Below are 25,389 nucleotides of genomic sequence, written 5' to 3'. Positions count from 1 at the left end.
AACTATAGAACTCTTCCCTTCTCCTCCTTTCCCATTTGATACCACATCAACAGAATTCCTTATAATGACAAGGGGTTATAGCTAAAAAGAACTAGAAGGCTCGGACCCCTATTTAAGCGGTCTCTAGGGAAACTCAATGAGGGAGACAGAAACAAGAACACCAAAATAAATTGTAGCCTGTGACACCACAGCTACAACAATAGTAAACACAGGCTAACATCTAGTCATATAAACATAAAACCTCACACTGAAGACCTATTTGCCTCAGTTCCTTTCACTTAATACATTATGTCTAGCTTTCAACAAAAAATTACAAGTCATGCTAAGAGGACGAAGAACAGTTTGATAAGGCAAGCATCAGAACTAGACTTATACGGCAGGGATGTTGTTGGAATTATTAGACCAGGAATTTGAAATATTTATAATAAATAAATCAAGGGCGCTAATGAAAAAGTGGACAACATGCAACAAAAGAACAGATGAGTAAAATAAAGAAATGGAAACTCTAAGAAATAATTAAAAAATTTTAGAAATTAAAAACACTGAAATGGGGGCGCCTGGGTGGCTCAGTGGGTTAAAGCCTCTGCCTTCGGCTCAGGTCATGGTCCCAGGGGCCTGGGATCGAGCCCTGCGTCGGGCTCTCTGCTCAGCGGGGAGCCTGCTTCCTCCTCTCTCTCTGCCTGCCTCTCTGCCTACTTGGGGTCTCTCTCTGTCAAATAAATAAATAAAATCTTAAAAAAAAAAACACTGAAATGGAAATGAATAATGCCTTTGATGGGCTTGTTAGCAGCCTGGACATAGCTGAGGAAAGAATCAATGAGCCTGAAGATACATCAATAGAAACTTACCAAGTGAAAAGCAAAGAGGAAAAAAAGATTGAAAAAGAAAGGAACAGATTAACCAAGAAATCTGGGACAACTACAAAAAGTGTACATAGGTCTAATGGGAATATCACATGGAGAACAAAGAGAAAGGAACAGAAGAAATACTTGAAGTGATAATGGCTGAGAATTTTCTAAAATTATTGACAGTTACCAAATCACAGATCCAGAAAGTTTAGAGAATACCAAGCAGGGTATACCAAATACCAAAAGAATACCAAATAGGCATATTACATTCAAACTCCAGAAAATCAAAGACAAAGATAAAATGTTGAAAGAACCCAAAGAACAAAAACAAAACTAAACCAAAACAAAACAAAAGAAAAAACCCACTTTACCAAAGAAGAACAAGAATTGCATTGGCTGTCTCCTCAGAAACTGACAAGCAAGAAGAGAGTAAAGTAGAATAAGTGTTGAAAGAAAAGAACCCAGCAACCCAGAATTCTGTAGCCAGCAAAACTGTTCTTCAAAAGGGAAAGAGAAATACAGATTCTCAAACAAAAATCATTGCCAGTAGGTCTGCCTAGCAAGAAATGTTAAAAGAAGTTCTTTAGGGGGCGCCTGAGTGGTTCAGTTGGTTAAACAGCTGCCTTCGGCTCAGGTCATGATCCTGGCATCCTGGGATCGAGTCCCACATCGGGCTCCTTGCTCAGCGGGAAGCCTGCTTCTCCCTCTGCCTCTGCCTGCCACTCTGTCTGCCTGTGCTCGCTCTCTCTGACAAAAAAAAAAAAAAAAGTTCTTTAGAGAAAAGGTAAATTATGTAGTTTGGAAACTCAGACTTACATAAAAGGAGAGTGTTACCTTCATGTATACATGAAGGTAAAATAAATTCTAAAAAAAAAAAAAAAACCAGGGATAATCCTAGCATGTTTCCTACTACACCAGCGTGTTTAGAATTGTTGGTTTGATAGCTAGTCTCCTCCCATCACTGCAGCTCGTTTCTATCGCTACTGAACAAAAACAACCAAACAAATAAAACAAAAATACTGATCATGAGAAAAGTGATAATTGCATGACTTTTCATTTAGAACTACTCTAGGCAAGAATAGAGGTGAAAGCATTGGGTTTCTTCCAACCACTCCCTGACCTACACCTATGGGAAATATTCATTGAAATAACAGGCAAATCAATTTTTATTTCTTTTATTGGAGTTGGACAAATTAAAGGAGTTGATTTCTCTCCACTTGGTTAGTTGTTGAATTGTCATCTTTGCCATTAATACTGACAATATAGTTTTGCAAACAATTTTCTAACATAGATATCAGCAAATTATGGCCCCACCATTTGTTTTGTGAATAAAGTTTTATTGTAACACAGCCACACTTGTTCATTTATGTGCTGTATTATTTATGTTATGCTGTTTTTATGTTATAATCATGAAGTAGTAAAATCATCTGGGCAACAAGACCTAGGATATTTATGATCTGACCCTTTACAGAAAAAGTTTGTTCATCCTTGTTCTAAAAGAGGAAAGGGGATGCTAGCTTATGGAAATTGTCACCTGCCTTTTGTTCTTACACTGCTGTAAGCACTGTGCAAAACAGAAATGGTGAGACCTCAATATAATGATGGTCTCTTGGTGAGACCTTTGTAATACTAACCTCAATAACTATCAGGGTAATTAACTGGTCTTCTCTTTCTTATAGGTGAGCAAATCACTAGTGTGTGACACTCACAACACTTGGCTCTCCTTTCAGTAGGAAAGTGACCAACCTCAGAATTCCTGCTTCTATGCAGTTTGTGGTTCTGGCAGAGATTATATGTTTTCTCCCAATCCATCCAGTAACTGCCTGGAATGTGAATAGGGTAATAAAGCTCCAGGGGAATGTATGTTTAAGTTTTCAGTCCAGTGCAAAGATCTGTTGCAGACTTAGGTCAGCCATTGTACTGGATCCCAGGTACAAGATAAGCAAGACTAGTCACAGCCATAGGACAGTTCAATGCTTACCTTAAAGAGAAACTTACTGCCTCATCACAGCAGTGAAGTTGGGCTACATCTTGGACCCTAATCAGATATCTGCTTTCTTCTGATAGAGTCTATGAAATAAAAAAAAAAATCAGAAACATTCATAAATTTGGAGAAAATAAAAAGTATCCCACTGAAGAACTGTTTTATATCCCAGAAGCTGTGTTGAGTAGAACTCAGTTTAATTATGAAAAAGTGGATGTTTTTATTATTGACAAAACAGGTTTTTGGTTTTTTTTAGAAAGACCACAGACTTCACAATTAAAACTATATTTGAGGGTGTTGTCTAATTTTTAAAACTACTGAAATTACTGTTTTATATATAAATGCTCGAAAAGTCTTCCTAGTATTAAAAAAAAAAAAAAGGGGGTGGGAGCAGGTAAGATGGGGTCTTTGAAGAAAAGGAAGTGAATAGATTGTTAAAAATTCAGAAGTTAGACCCTTGTACTGATCTAGCCATGAGATGATCACTTGATGTAAACAGTGATCTAGAGATAAATTCCAACTCTGTGAGTTCCAAGATTTTGGACTTTTTGTAATCCAAACTCCACTCTCCATACCAAAATGTGCAGATCTGAATTCTAATAAAACAGCTCCATCTTGTTTCCCCAATTTGACCAAATGAAAATGTTCAAATTGGTACTTTAGTTCAACATAATTCATATATTGAGCTCCTACTATATGCCAAACATTAGATGACAAGTAAATTGTAGCTCATGCCTGATGACGTTAACAGGGTTGTAAAAATGTGACAGAGATGTTCAGGGTGCTGCAGAATACCCAAGACGGGGCTTGGGGAGAGGGGCTTACAGCTGGAGATGTTGGGGAAACTTTACAAGGAAGATGATGATAGAACTGGATTTTTAAAGGATGAATAGTTTACCCAGTGGAGTGGGAAAGGCAATTTCAAGAAGGAAAAGCACGGGCAAAGCACAAATGTGTGGAGAAAGGCTAACATTATTGGAGAACTAAGTAGATTTGCATCATTTGATCATCAAGTGGAAGGCAAGGCAGTAAGAGAGAAGGTAGACTGGGACCAGATGATATTCTATAGGGAACAACTAACACCTAAAAATTTTTTCAGATATCCTCAGGGCACAGAATCCTACACCAGGCACTATGTATAGGAAGATATAAAACAGTAGAATACATGGTCCCTTTCCCAAAAGGAGGTCATGTTCACAGAAGTACCAGTTAAGGAGCTAAGACTGCAGAAAAGTTATGGGATGGGATCAAGTCCACTTGTGTGTCTTCTCGTATGCATCTTTATAGCTAGCAAGGATGTGAACTGTGAAAGCTTGCCAGCACACAGCACGCAGCAGGCATTCAACAGATGGTAGCTGAGTCGAAATCTACAAGCCTCCTTTTGCCAGTAACTTGATATATTCATGAGCATGAGATGCAGTGAGTACGTCAGAATACGTACCGGGCATCCCCAGACGATTCTCTGTATTTCTGACAGCTGATCTTTCATACCGATGTTTTGCTTCATCTAGCAAACAAAGGGATTTTAGGCAAACTGAAATTATGAAATTTTTATATGTAAAAATAGATTTAAATATTTTATGGCTCTTGTACACGGCTCAGGATTTTCACACACCTTAATAAGAATCTCAATTTTGTGTCCCCAGTGTTTGAAGACAAAGAGGCAAGTGACAAGACTGTGTTCACAATCTTCAGGGCAAAAGAGGTTATCTGTCTACATTCAGCCCAGATGCCCGTGTAATATGCACATCACAACAATATTTTCAGAATGATAGTACTATCTTCAAAGATGCTGAATTCTTTCAGAGAATAATTATGATTGCAATCTTTACTGACGCAGGAAAGTTCATTAATAAGAAGTACCCTCAAAACAAAGGATTTTACTTTTTTTCTTTTCGTTGTCTAGAAAAATCAATCCAAATATTCAATTCTTCACACTTTCATATTAATAAAAGTTTTATTGCACTTATCCACGTATCTGAAAACATTCTGTCTCATGTTGTTTGGCTTTGAATAGACCCTCTTAGTGCTCAAATCACTGAACCCAATCATTTCACATTAAGAGGAGGAAAGACTTGAAGTATGCCACGAAAGGATAAGGTATTTCATGATCTTTGAGTCAGTACGACAAAGTATTGTGACATTTATAAAGGACACGAACGCTCATCAGCCCCCAACCTCATCTATGTAACGTTTGTATTTTTTGAGTTGGTCAATTGCAGTGGTCAGGCTCCCACGGTCAGCGTGTCCTGCGGGAGTGTGAAGCCTCAGAGCATAGAGAAGATTCATATATTCTTCAAATCTTCGCGATGGGTACAAAAGCAGCTCCGGGAGGCTGTATGAGGCAGAGAAAAGGGAACCCTGGTCGCTCTCTGAAGACCAAAGTGTGCCATGTCCTTGGGGCGCCCCCACTGTGCTCTCCCTCAGAACTTACCTCAGCATTTTGGTAACAACGGTCCTATCATGTCTCTTCAGGAAAGCTCGGAATGCTGGTGTCATTTCTCTGGACTAAAGGTGAGCATTATGTCAAAATTTTGCTCTGTATTACAGTTCCGCCAGAACAGAACTTTTGTTCCGCCAGACAAGCATGATCTATGAAGCACTCAAAGCAAAAGGGCAACAACTACCTCAAACCAAAGTTCGACTAGTCCTATCGAGGCTTACTAATATACTAAGCACAATGTATTAATTATATCGTAAATTAACCCTATTCCGTAAACTTAATCAGTATAGACAAAATGGACTTTGCAACCAGCTAGGCCTGGATTAACATTACAATTCTAATTGAATTCTATCTAATTCTATGAGGCCCTGTCAAGTTATTTAACTTCTCCAAGCCTGAGCTTTCGCATGGATTACCCTACCTAACTCTTGTGGGTGAGGGGAACAATCCTTTCCATAAGGATCCTGCCCGTCAGGCAGTAAATGCTATCTCCACAGTAAGAAACTATTAATAGTATTCACTGTAATACTGCAGTTAACTATGTTTTCCATAGAAACATCATAAAGGGGCTCCACTCTGCTAAATATCTGTTTTAAAGTGTATCCTTTCATCACCGTTAGAGCACTCAGGAAGTGACCTCATTTGTCTTAGTACATAAGTGCCTCAGAGATGCCAGGAATGCATCAAATAGTCACGGGGTGTAATATTAACAGCTCACGTTTACTATTTATCTGCACACCCCATGCTAGTGAAATAGATATCACTATTATCCCTAACTATAACAATTTTAGTATCAATTTATAATATTATGTGACACTTTGCTTCCATTCTTGTCCTAAAGTTTGGTTCTCTGCAATGGCCTTATTCACTCAACTTTCACATAATCATTGTTCAGCAGTATTTAAACTCTCTTTGTGCGATAAGAATGATACTACATCTGAGGTCAGGTGAGGTGAGGTCAGGGAGACATCTGAGGTCAGGACTTGTCCAGAGGCCTCCAGGCATCCAGGCCTGCCCCTGAGGGCCTCAGTCCGGACAGGTGGACACAGTCCAAGTGAATATAGTGGACGCTAGAGGAAGTGCAAGGGACACTCTTCTGCTCCACTTTTGACGCACATTGAAGAGGGAAGAAAGAGAGAGAGCTCACTGCCTTCAGAGGAGAGCCCAACAAAAGCAGTGCGTGGCACAGGGGGGAGCTGAAGATTCCTGCCCAGACTACATACGGCTTAAGTCATGAAGGGAAAAATTGTTTATCATGAACTCTCCAAGCAATGGAAGACAAAGAAATCCTTATTTCATAGTGAGATTTCACAAATGGAGTGTCCTTATTCTAAGAAGCATATGGATTATTAATTCCTTTTCTCCATAAGAGCCTTGAACTCATCAAAGCCGCAGAGCACTGTGTTGGCAGAGTAGAATCAAGGCTCTTGCTCCTGCTTCGACCCATTGTGAAACATTTCTCTGTAACTAAACCACAGAGTATTGGGGCAGGTAGATGAAAGCCTGACAGTTTGTATGATTAGTTCAGTCCAACAACAAGTTCCTGGGTCCCACGTTCAAGCGTGTTAACCCTCAACTGTGTTAACCCGTAGTGATACAAAATTAAGTCAGGGGCCCCGTCCTCAAAGAGCTCACCGTCACCTGGAAGCTAAGGGTGGGGAAGAAGTCTTTCCTATTAATCCTAGTCCTTTGTTTTTTGTTTTTTGTTTTTTTTAGAGATTTTTTTATTCATTTATTTGACAGACAGATCACAAGTAGGCAGAGAGGCAGGCAGAGAGAGAGAGGAGGAAGCAGGCTCCCCACTGAGCAGAGAGCCCGATGCGGGGCTCCATCCCAGGACCCTGAGATCATGACCTGAGCCAAAGGCAGAGGCTTTAACCCACTGAGCCACCCAGGTGCCCCAATCCTAGTCCTTTGGATTGCACACAAAAGTTCCTTTCAAGCTCAGAAAGTCTCATTCATGCCTGGATGGTAACTCAATCATTACCTTCTCTATAGTTCTCAGAACAACCGGGTAATTGTTGAAGAAATTGGTATATGTGTTCAGCTGGCTTCCAAACTTGAGGAATATTTCTCCCACGCAGTGGGCTGGGCCCCATTCCTGCAGTCTGTCTCTCAGATTGTCTAGAAACTGCCTGCCATATGAGAAAGCATGCCGTGAAATATGGCCTGGGATAACCTAGAAACTTAAAAAATAAAAATAAATTAGTTGTTATTTGTGCGGCCTGGCCAGGCTTTTGTCCAATCTGTCTGCCTGACACAGAGCAGGGCAGATGTGCCCGGAAGGGAGGAGGGGCGGGGAGCAGGGGTGTGAAGGAGGAGGTTGACTCTGGTAGAGTCTTGCCTCTTCCTCTTAATTCCCTGAGTCGGAGCCCCAGGCTGGCCTCCACAGGACTGACCCTTGACTGTCCCACTCCCACGTGGCCAGCCAGGCAGACAGGGAAGGTTTCTTACAGTCCTCAGAGGAGAGGGTTCAACTCACTTCAAATGCTATAACTCCTGATCGGCCCACTGCTGTGGACCTGGTGTCACCCGCCATTCAGCTGTCACAGGCCTTGAAATAGGGACGAGGCCTAGTCCGCCCTCTTCCTTCTGCAGCAGCTGGGGCCCAGGGAGGGTGACAGCATCCAAGTTACCCAGAGAGTTACTGGAAGAGTGGCCCGGTGTATCTGTGCCCACACCCATGATCACTTTTCTGTGTGATCATTCTTGAAACAATACACTGTCATTCAGCTGACCCCTGGCCTTGGTTCTCTCAGCCCAGTATCCCATGAGACCCCTTGTTTTCTTTCCCTTTGCTCAACCGGACACTGCTAAGAACGGTGCCAGACCGTTCTCCTTGCTCCTGCCTCGGGGTGAACAGTGTATGGAATAGAGAACCCCCAGGCCCTAAGCTCCCCTCCGGGAACCGTGGTGTGGAAATGAGGCAGGGGTCGCCCCGGGGCCTCCTCACTATCAGTCGCAGCCCTGTGGCGAGAGCCCTCTCTTCTGAGATGATTAGGGGCTCCACGAAGGGGCCCCTTAGTACAGCTTTTGAAACAACTAAGTGTGGGTTCTTCCAACGGCATCATGCGTATTTGAAAAAGTGCCTCTTCAGGGTTTACCTATTGAGACTTAAAATCTGTAAAATATCTGAGAAAATGATGTGGATGTTTGCAGCACTGAGAATCGCTCTGTTTGATGACAAGGCTGCTTTCAGGGGCAATACATAGACATCTCTCACAATTTCCAGCATCTGCACATATTTTCTCTCGCTCTGTAAAAGTTCCCCAGCAACTCTCGATCGCTTCTCAGCTGAGTCCATCTGGAGCTTTCTCTCCTGTAGAAAGGCATGAGGAACACAAAGGTTACCGGGTTAGAGCCTCAAAGACCCTGAAAAGTCCAAGGTGGTAGAGAAATGACGGGCTGAAGAGTCAGGCAGTGACTCACTCTATGAAATACTATAAACACACTGTTCTTGGTTAAGTTTTATCTAAGGAGTTAAAAAAAAATTGTACCCCATCTGGCAGCTGACTTGGAACCCATGTTACATTTTTATGCGTACGATTTTTTTTTTAAATATTGGCGTTCTCCAATATTTATAATCATTTCGAATAAAGGTTTCCATTTGGAACCTTTCGTTGTTGTCTTAAAACAAACATCAGGTGTTTATGACCAATAGTGAGATGAGAGGCTGTCATACTCACGGCACGACCTGAGCCCCCTCGGCCTTGGTGATTCCTGGGGGTGGATCTGAGGGTGGGCGAGAGCCCATGCCGCAAGGTCCACACCTGCGCCGTGAGCAGCAGGTGGATTTGCTCAGTGTTGGGGGGATGGTGGGGAAGGAGCCCGGGATTGAGGTTTGGGGCCTGAGGGATTCATGTGTCTCTGTCCCCTGGCTGTCGGCCCTTAGGGAAGTCCGTTAAGTGTTGTAACTTGAGTTCCTCATCTACAAAATGGGGTTTTTAACGTCTACCTTAAAGGATTCCGAGAAGGAAAATACCATGATGAATTCTTTGACGAGGGGAGGGGTGAAAAGTGTGTGTGGCGCATGAGGAGAGGACAGGCCCCAGCCGCTGCCTGCCTTCAGCCTCCTCCCTGCTCTACCTTTTGCAAACAGAAAGACAGGGCCCTGAAATTTATATGGGTTATACCCAGACTTTGAAGTCAGACCACCTGTCGGTGGGGTAGTTAGAAACTGTGACCCATTGCTTTAAATTCTGTCTTCGTGTCCTATTAGAAGATCCAAGTAGCACCAAGATGGCTCTTGCTCCCAAGATACACACTTGGTCCTCTTGGTTCGACTTCTTTTCAGAACAGGACTTACTCAAAAGAAAAATCTACCCTTGGATTCCCCCCTCAATTATATTTAGGATTGGGTTGTTTTTTTTTTTAATTTCCCTAAGGGAAACTTTCAAGAAAAAAAAAAAAGAATTAACCATAATAAAGACTGAAGACTTTTTTTTTTTTTTTTTTTTTTGGTCAGGAGCAAAACAAATGGAAAATTCTCACTGTGTAAGGATGGGCTTACCAGTTTAATCAGCATCTCCAAATTTGGATCATTTTTGCTGAGACTTGATTTTGTGTTCTGTGGTTTGTCTTCTAGAACATTTCTTTCCTGAAGATTCAATGCAAAGTTGATTATCTGGGGGCAGGCCTTGAGCTGTCTAAGCGCCCAGTGGGTGCTGTGCCATTAGGAGGCTCCAGTAGCTGTCTGCACTCAACCACGCTGTACCCCGAATACAATGAATGAAGCACTTGACACATTAAATCTTATGTTAAGAAAAAAAAAATAACCTTCGGCTTCCTAAGAACTACGTTATACTTGACAAACAAAAGTCAGGGCAGCCCCCTTTTCCTCTGGGGAGGCAGGGGACTGACGCTCAAGGAATCCCACCCAATCCCGGCTTCTGCCTCATTCGTCCCTTGTCACCTGAGGGCAAATGGCTTATCTTTTGAAATTGCCAGAAGAAAGCTCACAGCACTTTGTAAAATCCACCCCTTTTTTTATCTAATGAAAATGTGTCAGAAACAGTTCTCATGCTCTCTCTAGACCTGTTTCCACATTTAAATATAGCATATTCTTTCTTCACTTTCCTTGTTAGCTGTTCTTGTGGCTTCCATATAAATTAGCACATTAGAAAAAAATAGTCCTGGGGCGCCTGGGTGGCTACGTGGGATAAGCCACTGACTCTTGGTTTTGGCTCAGGTCATGATCTCAGGGTTGTGAGATGGAGCCCTGTGTCAGGATCTGCACTGGGCAAGGAGCCTGCTTAAGATTTTCTCTCTCACATTCCCTTTGCCCCAACTCCTCGGCTCTATCTCTCAAACAAAACAAAACACAACAGTCCCACCTGCGGCCTGCAGGGTCCACCGAACAATGGAACAATGGTTGACATTCCTGATTATCACAGCTGCCCTTCCCTGTCAGAGACAAAACTACTCATGGTAACCCGTTGAGATCTACGGGTGAGACTGGAAGAAAAACATCAATTAATAGCCAAGACTTTTTTGTTTTGCCTTACTCTCCTCAGACAAAATGGAATTTTCATTTTGTATCTGCAGCCATGCTTTATGGCTGCCCGAAGCCTTCGTGTAAGAGCCAAGGTCCCCCAGTGCAGCAGGCAGGCTTCTCCCCAGTTTGCATTTTTTTCCCCCAAGAGAAGGTGGGGGGTAGGGGTGGGGGTAGGGGGGTGCAGGGGGAGCCAGAGAGAGAATCTCGAACAGGCTCCAGCCCAGTGCGGATTCCACGCTCAATCTCACTACCCTGAGATCAGACCTGCAGTGAAATCAAAGGTCAGATGTTTCACTGACTAAGCCACCAGTCGCCCCTAGACGATTTTTAGATTAAGATGTCATTCCTTACTTTGTTTTCAGGTATGAATACAGAGGAAGTAACAGGAACAGCAAACTTGGCACGTTTATAAAGGAACTCTTATTTTTGGGTTGGTGGGCCTTTGCCTAGGCTCTCTCTCTGAGAGCTCTGATTACATGGTGGGAATTTTCCTACCTTGTCTGCCTTTTCCAGATACATCCTCAGTTATAAACAGAAGACTGAGGGGTGGGGCGGGGGGCACATAGTTAACTTCTAACTGAGAAATTGTCTGTGATGATTAATTTCGTGTCAACTTGACTGGGCCACGGGATGCCCAGACGTTTGGTCAAATCGCTCTGGGTGTGTCTGTGAGGGTGTTTTTGATGAGATTGTCACCGAAATAGGTAGACTGAGTGAAGCAGCTTGCCGCTCCCTAATGTGGGTGGGCCCGATGCAATTAGTTGAATGACCATAGAATGAAAAGCCTGGACCTCCCTCAAGTAAGAGAGAATTCCTCCTGCCTGAGAGCCTTCAAACTGAGATACTGGTTTTCTCCTGCGTTTGGACTTGAATTGGAACATCAGCTCTTCCTGGGTCTTGAGCCTGCCAGCTTTTGGACTAGAACTGTACTATTGGCACTCCTGGGTGTATCTCCAGCTTATAGGCTCACCCTGCAGATTTTATGACTTCTTAGCTTCCATAATTATGTGAGTCAATTTCTTATAACAAATCTGTGTGTTTGTGTGTGTGTGTATATATACATACATGTATATATGTACGTATACATAAATGTGTATATATGTATGCTATTAGCATATATGTGTATATGTATATATGTATGTATGTGTGTATATGTATATATGTATATGCATGTATATATGTATGCTATTAGCATATATGTGTATACATAGTAAACTATATATATAGTATTCTATATACAATATGATATACTATACATAGTATAATATATATGGTATAGGATATTATATCCTAGTGCATATATAGCATACATATATACATACATACATATAAATATAAATACACACACACACACACACACACACACACACACACACACACTATTTGTTCTGGTTCTCTGGAGAATCCCGACTGGCGCATGGTCCATGAGAGTTTCCCGACCCAGCGCAGGGCACATGTAGCAGCAGGGCTCTGGCTTAAGAAGGCTTGGACGCCCCTGGAAATGTGTTAGGACTCTTCTTGGAAAGGAAGTTTGTGCTTGGGAAATATGTCACCTTGACGGGGAGGACAGTGAAAGCAAGGGTCCTTCCCTGGTAACAGGCGCACACCTGCGGGCCTGCCATGTTGCTGAGCGGGTCTGCAGCCGTGGCAGAGGGGACGCTGTGCCCAGCAGCCCTCCTTGCTTGCCCTTCCCTGCACTGTGCTGTCTTCGAAAGAAGTGTGAGCAGAAGCTTCAGGAATAGCAGGTTCACAGGGCAACAAATTATTTGTCTGCTTGATAGAACTCCCAGGTGTATTCCTACCAATAGTTTCCATGGGGCTGGGGGTGGCATCCCCAGCCTTCGATCATCCTAGAGCTGATTTTTCTATGAGCGTCACGTGGTTCTGAAATGACATTTTCATAGCAACCAGCTCTCTGAATGACAAGGCAATTTTCCGTGTTTTCCGAATCCTGATTATTTCACGGAACCAAGGGGGATGGCTGGGTTCTGAACATACTACTGGCAAAATTATTCTTGCTTGCTTGAAGAACTGGTTTTCAAAGCCACTTTTTTTTTTACTTTTAAGTATTGGAATCTCAACTAAGAAAAGAAGAACGTGCCCTTATTTCACCAAAAAAGTGTCCTAAGCTGCAAATGAAAACACTCTTTCATCTGTGCCAGGGCTCCACCGAGTGAGCGGATCCGTGCCAATGGTGCCTGGGCGCCTCCCGCCACCCCGCCGTGCTACCCCAGTCGGTGAGGCGGCTTCCGCTCGGAGGTGGCTTAATGTCACTCTTGGTGTGAAACTACAAAACACCCTTTTTAAAAATAATAATCCGTGAAAGGGAAGTTCATGGGAGAAATGACAAGTTGAAGGCTTTCCAAGTAGAATTATCATTATTGTTTACGAATCTTTCTTTCTTTCTTTCTTCCTTTACAAATTTCTTAACCTCAGGTGTTTAACTGCAGCAAAATAATGGCATAAAATTGCAGCAGTCACTTTACCTTCAGGAGTAAACTGAACGCTGCCTTTGGATCACATTTTGTTGGAATAACATTTTCTTCAAAATCCTCGCTCCCTTTACCACACCTCTTCAGCAGAAAATTGGACAAAAACTCCAGAGGTTTGTCCTAAAAAATTCACCGCCCCCAACACACCAAAAGAAAAAAGAATTTTCGGTTAAAGCATTCACCTGCAAAACAAGTCAACACAGGTACCGCAGAAAAGAGAACATATTTTTAGTAGCGTTTTCTTCTTTCTACCTAAATGATAGTCTAGAAAATAAAGTATTATTCAGTCAAGGTCTGTAAGTGGGACTTTGTAGTAATTTCAGTTCTCTTATTGTCATCCAGTTAGGATGCCAAGGTCTTGTGGGAAGCTCTCAAGATGGTTAGAACCAAAGTGGCCCAGAGTGGCCCACATCAGTCTCAAGGCCAGATGAGGAATGGTGACAGAGGGGAGCCTGCTTTCTCAGAGTGGGGGAGAGAAGCATGGAAGGGGCCCTTGCAGCAGGATGACAGTGCAGAACAGTCTAGGACACCCCCCATTTGGTTGCATCTCAGGCTACAGGTTTGAGCACCGGCAAAATGACGTCATATAAAATTATTTTATTTTTTTTTAAAGATTTTATTTATTTCTTTGACAGACAGAGATCACAAGTAGGCAGAGAGGCAGGCAGAGAGAGAGGAAGGGAAGCAGGTTCCCCACTGAACAGAGAGCAGATGCGGGGCTCGATCCCAGGAACCTAGGATCATGACCCGAGCCGAAGGCAGAGGCTTTAACCCACTGAGCCACTCAGGCGCCCCAAAATTATTTTAAAACAATTCGGTTGGCAGTAAGAACACTGGATCTATACCAAACAATGTTTAGAAATTCTTTGGTCTGGTCTTTCAGGAGATAGTGCAAGATTTTTCAAGATCTCGGGGTCATCCTTATGACAGCCCTGGTCATTTTACTGCCCCGGCTGCCGACGGGTGGCTGGACAGTGAGGAGCTGGGTCTTCAGGGAGACAGATCATGGCCACCTGCAGCTTCTCAGCCTCCACACTGTGCACAGCTAGCTCCAGAGATGCCTGCTGCTTCCCCAGGCAACCAACTTGAAACCAGAGCAGACCCCTGGTAGATAAAGAAGACGTACAAAGGCGATGGTAAATTCATCCACAAAGTAGAATTAACTACAGTGGAAGAGAAGGATTGCGGATCATTCCGTGGGGAACTGAAGCCCTTATGTGGCATCAGGTACATTACTATTGTCCCTGTTCCTAGCCTGTTCTCCACTTCCCCAGAACAGAGCTGCATAGTCTGTGGTCCTAGAGCCTCGCTGTTGTCTCGGGGCAGACAGAGGTCTCGGAAACTGTCTCTCCTCACTATTTTCTGATGCGTGGACTGACTTTTCTGGGAGAAGAGCCAAGACTGGTCTCTGAAAAAAATGCTTCTTCACGCTTCCCCAATGCCTGTCCCCAACCAAATTATTGATTTGCTTATTTCTGTTCTTTTGTGTTCTCTTTCCCTTCCTGTCTCAGCTAGCCTTTTTTGCTCTTCATCATTTCCTATCGGTTTCATACTTACTTGTTTTTCCTATCATACTATTAATGGTTTAAACTGTTGAGTAATGTTTATGTGAATCATAAAACCACTAACATGTTGTTTAAGGAAGTCACTTCTTTTTTTTTATTTTTAAAGATTTTATTTATTTATTTGACAGAGAGAGAGATCACAAGTAGATAGAGAGCAGGCAGAGAGAGAGGGGGAAGCAGGCTCCCTGCTGAGCAGAGATTTCCCCCCCCCCCATGTGGGGCTTGATCCCAGGACCCTGAGTTCATGACCTGAGCTGAAGGCAGAGACTTAACCCACTGAGCCACCCAGGCACCCCAAGGAAGTCACTTCTGACTGAAATTAATCATAAGACGGAAAACAGTGCACAATGCAAATATGTTTTAAATAACCTAGAAAATTTTTCCTGTTTAACTATTTTTTAAAAGAAGATTTTAGTTATTTATTTAAACGAGATAGGGAGAACATGAGCAGGGGGAGGGGGAGATAGAGGGGGAGAAGCAGGCTCCTGGCTGCCCACATGGGGCTCTATCCCAGAACCCTGGGATCATGACCTGAGCTGAAAGCAGATGCATAACCAACTGAGCCACCCAGGTGCCCCTATATTTGTCTGTTTTGTGTACCTAATACATTTTGGGCCCAGAATCTCTCAGTGGCTGTTTTTACAACCTGATGTAATTTCTCAGAGGAAATTGTGCCTCCCAAGGGATAAACTGGTTAAAAAAAAAAAAAAAATCAGCACAAACTAAAAATGTTCTTAAGTGTTAGGTTTTTAAAGTTTGCTTTCTTCAAAGAAACACTCACAGAATTTTCTTTTGAAAGTTCCATCAATCCATCTGCCAGAGTTTGTGCAATTTCTTGGTTATTCAGAATGTTAGCCACATGCATGTTGTCAGAAGTAAATTGCCCTGCAAATATATAAGGCCATATGCCTTGGAATTAATTTATTAATTAATAAAGATGTGATCAAGAGATGGTGATCAAGAAAACAACTTATTCCTCACAGTTGCTTTTTAGTGTATTAAAAAAATGTGAAGCATAAAAATTAAAATTCTACTATGCCGTGGGGATTATCCACCATGATAAAATATGAATTGAGCAAGAGTAACTAAACATAAAGCATATTAACAACTACCCACCCTGGTGAAGCTATATTAAATAGAATCTATAAATTGGACAATAAGGAGAGAACATGTGAACATTATAAACCTTATAAGTTTAAATTTTAGATTCTCTTTCCCACCAAAATTTCCTCCTCACACCCCTGTATCTTTGAGTTCAAGACTTAAATACTTTGAGTCTACAGCAAATAACATACAACTATAGTTACACAGACATCTTTTTATATTTTTAATACTTTGAACAATGTGCATTGATATGCAAATAATTTTATTCCATCTGACTTCTCATTTCTTACAAATATCATCAAAGAATACGTCTATCTTGAAAAAAGCTAATTTTTTTTTCTGCTTTTCTCTTTGGTCCTTAATTATCTGTGTAAAAAACCAGGAGAAATCATTTCTATATAGCCTTATAAACTTTTTAAAATACTGGCTGAACATCTACTAAGTGTGGTCAAGCAGATAGTACATAAATCAAGAAGACAGCTCCCTGATTTGGAAGCATTTATGTAAAGTGATGTAGGACATGCACTGACATGAAATTTCCACATGCAAACACCCATTGTGTAGACAGTCATTGTGGTGATAAGGACCTCAACAGGAAGCAGGGCAAGGAGGGGAGAAGGAAGTAAGACATAATTAAATAATGACTTAATTTCAAGGGTATTTTAGTCAGATGGGAAGAGTTAAGGGTAAGATAAATAGGTGGTTAAAGATGGATGCGGTGGGGGCACCTGGGTGGCTCAGTGGATTAAAGACTCTGCCTTCGGCTCAGGTCATGATCTCAGGGTCCTGGGATCGAGCCCCACATCGGGCTCTCTGCTCAGCGGGGAGCCTGCTTCCCCCTCTCTATCTCTGCCTGCCTCTCTGCCTACTTGTGATCTCTGTCAAGTAAATAAATAAAAATCTTTAAAAAAAGATGGGGGTGGTGGTCATTTAGCCAGATGATAGGTAAACAAAACAAACCAAAAATTTCATCTTAAAGAATAGACTTAGGGGAAGCTCTGGTTGACACAGAAAATGACTTCCAAGACTCTATTATGATAGATTAGCCATGTGTAGGGACTGCAAATGGGATGATAAATTCAGTGATGTCCAATAGGTTCAGCAGAGGTCCGGGGAGCCCCCATCAAACTGAATATTTTATATAGAAAATACATAGAACATAATCGTAGAACAATTTAAATAGTGGGTGCTGTGTCTAAGAGGAGCTTAACTTTTAGAGCAGGCTGGGGTGGGAAGAAGGGCAGAGCCCTCTGGCTTAGCAAACACTCTGTGAGCTTTGTCTAGTCAACCCACTGACTGGCATAGGATTAGTAAAGCGCCACTATTTAAAAGGAACTAGCTTCAGCATTTTGAAGATGAATATACTTGTTGTCGGTGGATAGTCATTACCTTTGAAAGGAGATATGAAAAACAAAGGAAAGAAAGTTTTACTGAACAGGTATAGAAGCCAACATTTGCTCGAGCCCTTCCTGCCCTGGAATTCCCTCTAGTTACGAAGGACCTTCATGATGAAACAGCAAGAGAAGCAGCAAGAGTTCTTACCTATTATCCTGGCACTGATGTTCTTCTGTAACTCCTTGAAAAGAGGGCTTAACTGTTTCCTTACTGATTTCAAGGTGTCTTCCAGAAAATCCGTGAGACTGGACCACGTCTGCAGCTTTGATTCCCTGAAGTAGATGGAACAGGGAGTCCTTTCCCACGGTCGTCCCAGCCAATCACCTAGAACTGACATGACTTCCTCCTTTTAGTATTGCAGGTCGGAGCTCCGATGAAAGAATTCCTCTTGTTTATAGTACAACAAAAACTTAGTTGTGTTTACAGCAAGCTTATTCCTCTCTCTCATTAGAAGACTAAGAGAAACACCCATCATCTGCTTTCAAAGGTAAAATTAGAAGCTCCAGAAGGAATAATTTCAAATGCTACCTATCTGTTCTTTGACACATAAGGTTGATATTGTTACATTTGAAATCAAAATTGAATAGCTCTGGGATTTGTATATCAGGAAGCAGAGTGGGCAAGAAGGTGCTGATTTTTCTTTAGATCCTAAAATGAACATACAAGAAAACCCCACTCTGCCTGGTTTCTGCACCGTGCCATCCGAAGTCATCTTGGGCTAGCCAAACCTATGGCTTCCTACATCATGTCAGGTTGCTCTCTCTCTCTCTCTAAGTTTCTCTACATGACTGTAGTGGGTGCTTAAAGAAATTCTCTCCTTGGAAGAAAAGAAATTCTATCCTTGGAAGTCAATTACTGGATGATGCTGGGACATGTTAAATCTGATTTTGTGTCCTCAATGGATAGATAGCCTTATTTGATTCCGCTTCCCCCTTTTTACTGATAAACATGAGCAATTCTTTATGACATGCTTTCCTAGAAGAAAACTAAGAAGACGAAAGGGAAAAGGAAGATGAACCGAAGGAAGAGGAGATAGAGGAGGAGAAAAGGAAGAAGAGCTGCCCCATAAAAATCAGTGTTTGCTCCCTGCTCCCCGCTGCAAGGCTGCCGTCCTCTCTGCAGGAGGCCCAGTGTGTTGTCTAGCACTTGGTCCTGTAGCTACAGAGCTGAAATTAACAAGTGACTTCTGCTACAAAAATCTAGCAGGTCAATGTGCTTTTCTGTAGATACGTGGAATCTTTTCCCTTACAGGTTTCCAGTCATGCCAGTTCTCCCCAGGTTTGAAAGTCCCTTAGAATATGGGATTAGAGACGTCATGCTTTATGTGGTTTCTACGTGGTCCCAAACCCTATGTAATAGGAGGCCAGGGAGTTTTAAAGGGGAAAATGGTTCTTGTTACTTTAGCAGAGCAGTGTGGTTTTTTTTTTTGGTTAGCCAATGTTACATTCGCATTTAATATCTGCAGCTTCAGTATCTAAGTGAAACTAATTCCAGGTGTATATTTTATCCTTGTTTTCCTCTCAGATAATGCAGTTGAACTGGAACCTGAGCAAGCCTTCACTCTCTCTTCAGAGCTACCGTTCTAATTTCCAAAGGAAACCACATTGATTCCGTCTCACTAATAATTGCTCTTGGTACTTGTTATTTCTCTAGATCAGCAACTATCCATCTTTAACTATTAAAAATGATGTTTTCAACAGGGTTTGTGTACATGATGGTTTGAAGCAAATATTTGTAATAAATAATCCCTTCCTAAGCACTTGATAGGACAGTGGGCAGTGGGAAATGACACAGTTTGGGTAGTGACAGCATTCCTTTTGAGAGGGGATGGAAGACAGTCACGTGGTCAGCCCCACATACACTTACTGTGCTGGTAAGAGCCGGTTGCAATTCCAGTAGGGGCAGTAAAGAACGTGCCAGTTAGTTGAGACAGCTGGGAAAGAACTTCCAGTCCTGCCTCTGCAGAGTCAAAAACACTTTCATTGGTTTACTCACAGGTTTTCCCTTGGAAACATTAAGTATTACTTAGGAACGCTAAGCTGGCCAAGCAAGACTGCTAGGATTTCTCATCTTCAATTCAAATCCCTATGGAACAGTCCGTAAGCACTTTATATAGCCCACCGCTAAGTGCTGAAGACCAGACGCTTAATTAACGAGGACTAAACAACAGAGTGGAGAGACCGTGCAGGAAGACTGACCTGGTACATATTTTCAAAGTCGGAATACTCAGGACAGAGACAGAGAAAAGTCTACGTATACTTTCTAAAATAGTCTGACTCAAAGGAGATGTCTCCTAAGAGGACAAATTTAAAACTGTTGGAACCGCTCAATACGATGGTCAAACTTGAGTGTGGCATTAATTTCACCCCACCTTCAGCGACCCGGCATAAAGATTGGATTCATCATATAGAAGGAATTACTTTGATCGAAATTAATACACTGGGTTATATTTCTTAATTCTTTGTGGTCTAAGAATAAACAATTACTCCAAATTGGTTGGAACAAGATGGCAGTGGCTGAAAGGTTGGGATGTCTCTCATTTATTGGGGTCTAATCTTTTAATTGGAATGGATCAAAGAAATCAAATAGAGTCCCTAGGTATACCTACATCTGTGTAGTCAGTTGGTTTCAACAAAGATGCAAATCAAATGCACTGAGAAAAGGATAGTCTTTACAAGGAATGGTGCTAGAAAAATTAGATATCCATAAGTTAAAAAAAAAAACATGAAACTTCAACCCATACTTCTAAAACTCTATGAACAAGCAAATAAGTCAATAGTTCAGAAATCTAAAAGTCAAAACTATAAATAGTTTAGAAGAAATTCTTTATTTCTAAAATAAAGAAAATCTTGTGAACTTCAGTCAGATAGTGTCCAGATACAACATTAAAACTATAACCTAAAAAAAAAATAAATTTGACTTCACAAAAATTAAGAACTTCATCTCTTCAAAAGGGACCATTCGGAGAAGAAAAACATAAGTCACAGAGTGAGAGAAAATATTTGTAAATGCCTTTTCTAGAATACATAAAGAGTTCTCAGTAAGAAAACAACCTAATTTTAAAAATGAGCAGAAGATTAGGACAGACAACCACAAACGAAAACCAATGAGTGGCAGATAAGTGCAAGAAAAGATGTTCAGCATCATCAGTCATGAAGCAAATGCAAATTCAAACCCCAATGAGATACTCCGGCACTCCCACACGCACGGCTAACATTAACAAGACTACATACCCGTGTGGGATACTACGCAACTAGAGTTCTCATACATTGCTTGTGGAAATGTAAAATTATACAACTACTCCGGAAAACAGTTCAGCCAGTGTTTAAAAAGTTAACACCTATCATATTGACCCAGCCATTCCACTCCTAGGTATTTATCCAAGATAAATAAAAGCATATGTTCACACATAGTTTCATAGCTACTTTCTGTGTTAGGACCCGGGACCTGGAAAGAACTCAAATATCTATCAACAAGTGACTGAATAAACAAATTGTGGTATATACGTACAATGCAATAATTCCTAGCAATAAAAAAAAACAAGGAGCCATTGATACAAGCATCAAACAGAGGAATATAAAATAATTCTTCTGAGTGAAAGAAGCCTAACAAAAAAGAATGCACGGTGTATGGTTCCATTTATAGAAAATTCTATAAAATACAAACTAATGCATTGTGAAAGAGAGGAGATCTTTCACAATGTGGCTAATTCAGGATGGGGATAGGGAGAAGCAGGAGGAAAAAACTGCAGACTGGCTTGAGGAAAATTTGGGGAGTGGTGACTATGTTCCTTATCTTGATTATTTTATGGTTTCACATAAAATATTTTCACATGTCAAAATTTATCTAAATGCACACTTTAAATATGTACAATTTATCTTACATTATTTAGACCTTGATAAAGCTGCTTGAAATTTTTTAAAATTTTATTTATTTTATTATTTATTTTAGAGAGAGACTGTGAGTGATCAGGGGGGAGGGGCAAAGGGAGAGGGGGAGAGAGAGAATCTGGAGTAGAGCCTCGCTAAGCAGCAGCAGCAGCAGCACCTGGGAACTTGTCAGAAATGAAAATTCTCAGCCCCCATGCCAGACGTGGTGAGTGAGAAGTGCTAGGATGAGATCCAGTGGTGTGTACTTTAATAAGCCTTCTAGGTGACTCAGATAGACATTACCACTTGAGATCCAGGGCTAGAGTCACTATGGAGGTGTATCTAGGTTGAGTGTATACAGGTGAGGGAAAGTTTATGGTCTCGCTTTCTCTCTTTTTAGCACAGGAGCTGGCACTACAGGTGTTCCTGGTTTGATAGGAATGACCGAAGAAAGAGGGAGGGTTGAGGCTGTCGGAGAGAACTGAGTGTGGGAATGTGGTCGTGAGGAGGTGAAAGGGGGTGGGATACAGAGCGCAAGTGGGTGCTGATTTGAGCAGGGCTGCTTCCTCCATCGGGACAGAAGGGAAGACAGAGAATGAAGGTAAGAGGTGGGGTACGTGGTGGGTTTGGTGGTGGGAGGGAAATTCGGGCGTTTTCTCAGGGCTGTAAAAGGTGAGGTCAACAGCTGAGAGAGAGGTTCTCGAGAGATGGATGAAGGAGGGGAGGGGATGATGTAGTCCTCTCAGAGAGTGGGAAAGAAATTTACCAAGGGAAGGTGGGGGGATTAGTTGTCAGTGCCGCAATCGCATTTGATATTTATGGCAGTGAAGTCAGGTTAGATGAATAAGAAAAGCCACAGCACTGTTTTCAACCCAGCTGCTTCGTGCAGGCAGTGGAGAGCATGCAGACGGTGGTGTTTAAGGAGCACTGGAGTTCAGCCGGAGAAAGGGAGACAAAGAAGTTCAGATTCTTTGCAACAGAGTAATGATAATGACAACCATTGAATGCAGGTTTAACAAAGAAGGAGCGGAGGATGGAGACGTGGGGACAAGAGAGTGGAAATGTGCGAGTGTGTGCATTGGAGGTCTTGAGGCAAAGAGCTGACACAGTAGGAGTATTTGGAACATGGATGTTTGGAATATTTGGTGCATGTTTTGGAGGTGGTACTCAGAAAAAAATGTTGGAGATCAAGCTCTCGGAGGCCTTACAGCTACAGGGATGATAAGCTCCTGAGTGATACCTGAGGTGGCAGAAAGAGATTTTTGGACTGAGAAGCTGAGTTCTTTCATCTGAAGCAGGGTCTTGATGGCTTGTCCAGGTGGAAATTGTGTTTGATGAGTTCAGGGGATGATTTGGGGGCCAAAATGGTGGTGAGAAATTTGCTGTTCAGTGCCATCAACTTTCACTTGAGACAATTTTTAAGTCACTAAATCTATTGTTCGTCCCCCCTTTTGCCCTATTCCTGATCCCTTTCAATGCCTTATTTTCCCAAATCCTTTCTTTTTCTTCTACTCCAGTTAAAAAATTTCCTTTGCAGGGCGCCTGGTTGGCTCAGTTGGTGGAGCATGGGACTCTTGATCTAGGGTTCTAAGTTTGAGACCCTCGTTGGCTGTAGAGATTACTTAAAAAAATAAAATCTTAAAAAAAATTGCTTTACTTTCCTTACAAAAGTAATACTAGTTCATTACAGAAAATAGGGACAAATAGGAGATAAAAGGAAAGGAAAAATAATAAAAGGAAAGAAAAGCCCCTTATCCAACTGTTGTTAATACATTTCGTATATATCCTTCCAAACCCTTATCTATATCCTGCCGCCCTCCCCCACGCACGCACAGGTTTTATTTTATTTTATTTTATTTTTTTAAGATTTTATTTATTTATTTGACAGAGAGAGATCACAAGTAGACGGAGAGGAAGGCAGAGAGAGAGAGAGAGGGAAGCAGGCTTCTTGCTGAGCAGAGAGCCCGATGTGGGACTCGATCCCAGGACCCTGAGATCATGACCTGAGCCGAAGGCAGCGGCTTAACCCACTGAGCCACCCAGGCGCCCCCACGCACAGGTTTTAAACAAAGGAATCCCACCCTCCATATTCTGATTTCAAAAGTAGGAAACCTGAAAAACACATCTGGAGATAGATGCTGTTAATAATTGTGTTATATTTCCTCCTAGATTTTTCTATGCATATTGTCTTTAGTTAAGATTACATTAATTGTCATAACTGTGTAAAACATTTTTTTATGATTTTATAATTTGTTTTCTTTTAAACCCCTTCCCATCCTTTTGTTTTTCCCTTTCCCCTGGTTGAAGCCTGCCAGAGGCATACTTGGCATGTACGAACAGTTCAGGGAAATGTGAGGATTAGAGCGAACTTTAAAACTCACAGTTCCCTAAGGAACGGGAATAAGAAACTGTTTGAGAAAATTTAATTTTATACTCCCTCTGCCTTGCTCTGCTTGGCATTAAAAAAAAAAAAGCCCATGAATGCAAGGCTTTTATTGAACAGATGTCTAAAAAGCGAATTAGTCTTAATGCTTCTAGAGTTTCTCTTCAAGTACTGAAATCAACTTTGAGTTCTAGGGACTGATATTAGACAGATGGGCACTTAAAATGATATCAGACCTCTGGGATCAGCAACCAGTCTCCTCTTTACCAAGCACTTGGCTGTTTTTAATATTCAAATATTATTTAAGTCTTTATTTTTATTGTATTTTTAAGTGTATTTATTATAAGTGTTTACATTATTTTGATACAATTCTTGAGGGTAAGGTGCTATTATACTAACTTTCATATGAGGAAACAGGCCCATAAACTTGCCTAAGGCCACACAGCTCAAGTGGCATGAGTGGGATTCAAGCCCAAGGTCCTTGGTCACCAAGTTCATGCTCACTCCTTCTAGGTTCAGAACACAGCAGGGAGGCTTTTCTCAGACCAACTGATTATGGGTTCAGACATTTTCCCCTGTGTAGTGGAGACTGGTTTTATTATATTTTCCAGAAGAGCTACAGATAATATCCCTGGCTGGCTCATGTCACTAGTAGCCTTATTCTGCAGGGACAGTTTCCTCAGACCACTAACCCCAGCTCTTTCCCCCTTATATACCTGAGGGTATGAGGTGTAAGAGAAAAAGAAAAAAAGAGTAAAATGTGACTGAATCATTTGAACTGAAGGCATTTCAAAAATTCCCAAAATATCACTGGGGTAGGCATGACCACTGCCTTTGAAAACTGACCTGATGCTCCAAGAGGTACAAAGAGGTCCACATGACCCCCTTCTTCTTCAGGGGCCACATAGCTTCCTAGTTTCTCCCAGAAGTCTCTCACTTCAGGTCTCAATAAGTTTCCAATACCAATTTTATAACCTGAGGAAAAACTCAAAATGTCATATTAGTTTGTAACTTTATCATGAGCAGAAACTCTTAGCACTCTGGGAAAATGCGATCCTAATTCAAAAAGCTAGAGTCTGGGGGCGCCTGGGTGGCTCAGTGGGTTAAAGCCTCTGCCTTCAGCTCAGGTCATGATCCCAGGGTCCTGGGATCGAGCCCCGCATGAGGCTCTCTGCTCAGCAGGGAGCCTGCTTCCTCCTCTCTCTCTGCCTGCCTCTCTGCCTACTTGGGATCTCTGTCTGTCAAATAAATAAATAAAATCTCAAAAAAAAAAAAAAAAAAAAAGCTAGAGTCTGCTCGTAAGAGCCTGATCTGGAGCTTGCCCATGCTCTCGTGCTGCACCATATTAGGGCCACAAAAGGACTCCTGCATGGCCCACACTCTCCTTCACGTTGTGGATTTACTGGACGCTGTGCGCTTAGTTTTAGGACCTTGTCTCTCGGCCTTCACTGAGCAGCAGTGTGCATTAGCAGGCTCCCAGGGTGTCAGGGAAGGTGGCCAGTCACGCCCATGTTTTCCACCAAGTTGCAAAGCGAAGATGTCAGCCAAAAAGATAAGTCATTCAGAACAGAAGACTCCCAGAAGGTGGTAAACATCACTGAAACTCTTACTTCCTGGGACTTCTGTATGATGATTCAGTGAATCTCTATGTGTCTAGGCCCATTTCTAAAGGTGTTCCGGACACTCTGAATTCTTAAATCCCAGGAACGAAGTGAAAACAAAGTCAGGCAAGAATCCCAACACTTCACTTCTTTCCATCGAGACATCCAGGTACAGAATGGAAGGACCTCGTCAGATGCCTGGAGTAAGAGA

At 42.0% G+C, this 25,389-nt stretch overlaps 1 protein-coding gene across 7 annotated transcripts in view; it reads right to left on the bottom strand.

The window, feature by feature from the left end:
- ECT2L (epithelial cell transforming 2 like) overlaps positions 1 to 25,389 on the bottom strand; it is a 76,136-nt gene that overhangs the window by 8,102 nt on the left and 42,645 nt on the right. Inside the window, exons 9-20 of one of the 7 annotated variants that reach the window (XM_047732107.1) lie at positions 24,424 to 24,552; positions 19,192 to 19,284; positions 17,473 to 17,655; positions 15,608 to 15,711; positions 13,256 to 13,381; positions 9,786 to 9,872; positions 8,380 to 8,594; positions 7,263 to 7,410; positions 5,267 to 5,340; positions 5,011 to 5,167; positions 4,274 to 4,339; positions 2,830 to 2,918 (exon numbers count right to left, since the gene is read on the bottom strand). In XM_047732107.1, coding sequence (XP_047588063.1) covers positions 2,830 to 2,918; positions 4,274 to 4,339; positions 5,011 to 5,167; positions 5,267 to 5,340; positions 7,263 to 7,410; positions 8,380 to 8,594; positions 9,786 to 9,872; positions 13,256 to 13,381; positions 15,608 to 15,711; positions 17,473 to 17,655; positions 19,192 to 19,284; positions 24,424 to 24,552 — 1,471 coding nt within the window. Of the gene's footprint in view, positions 1 to 2,829; positions 2,919 to 4,273; positions 4,340 to 5,010; positions 5,425 to 7,262; positions 7,411 to 8,379; positions 8,595 to 9,785; positions 9,873 to 13,255; positions 13,382 to 15,607; positions 15,712 to 17,472; positions 17,656 to 19,191; positions 19,285 to 24,423; positions 24,553 to 25,389 lie in introns of those variants that run through there. The other 6 variants (XM_047732108.1, XR_007127910.1, XM_047732109.1 and 3 more) reach the window with 6 other exon arrangements.

This window comes from Lutra lutra, chromosome 6, assembly GCF_902655055.1.
Source record: "Lutra lutra chromosome 6, mLutLut1.2, whole genome shotgun sequence".
In the NCBI taxonomy this organism is placed as follows: domain Eukaryota; kingdom Metazoa; phylum Chordata; class Mammalia; order Carnivora; family Mustelidae; genus Lutra; species Lutra lutra.
This window is presented reverse-complemented; position numbering and strand designations above follow the sequence as displayed.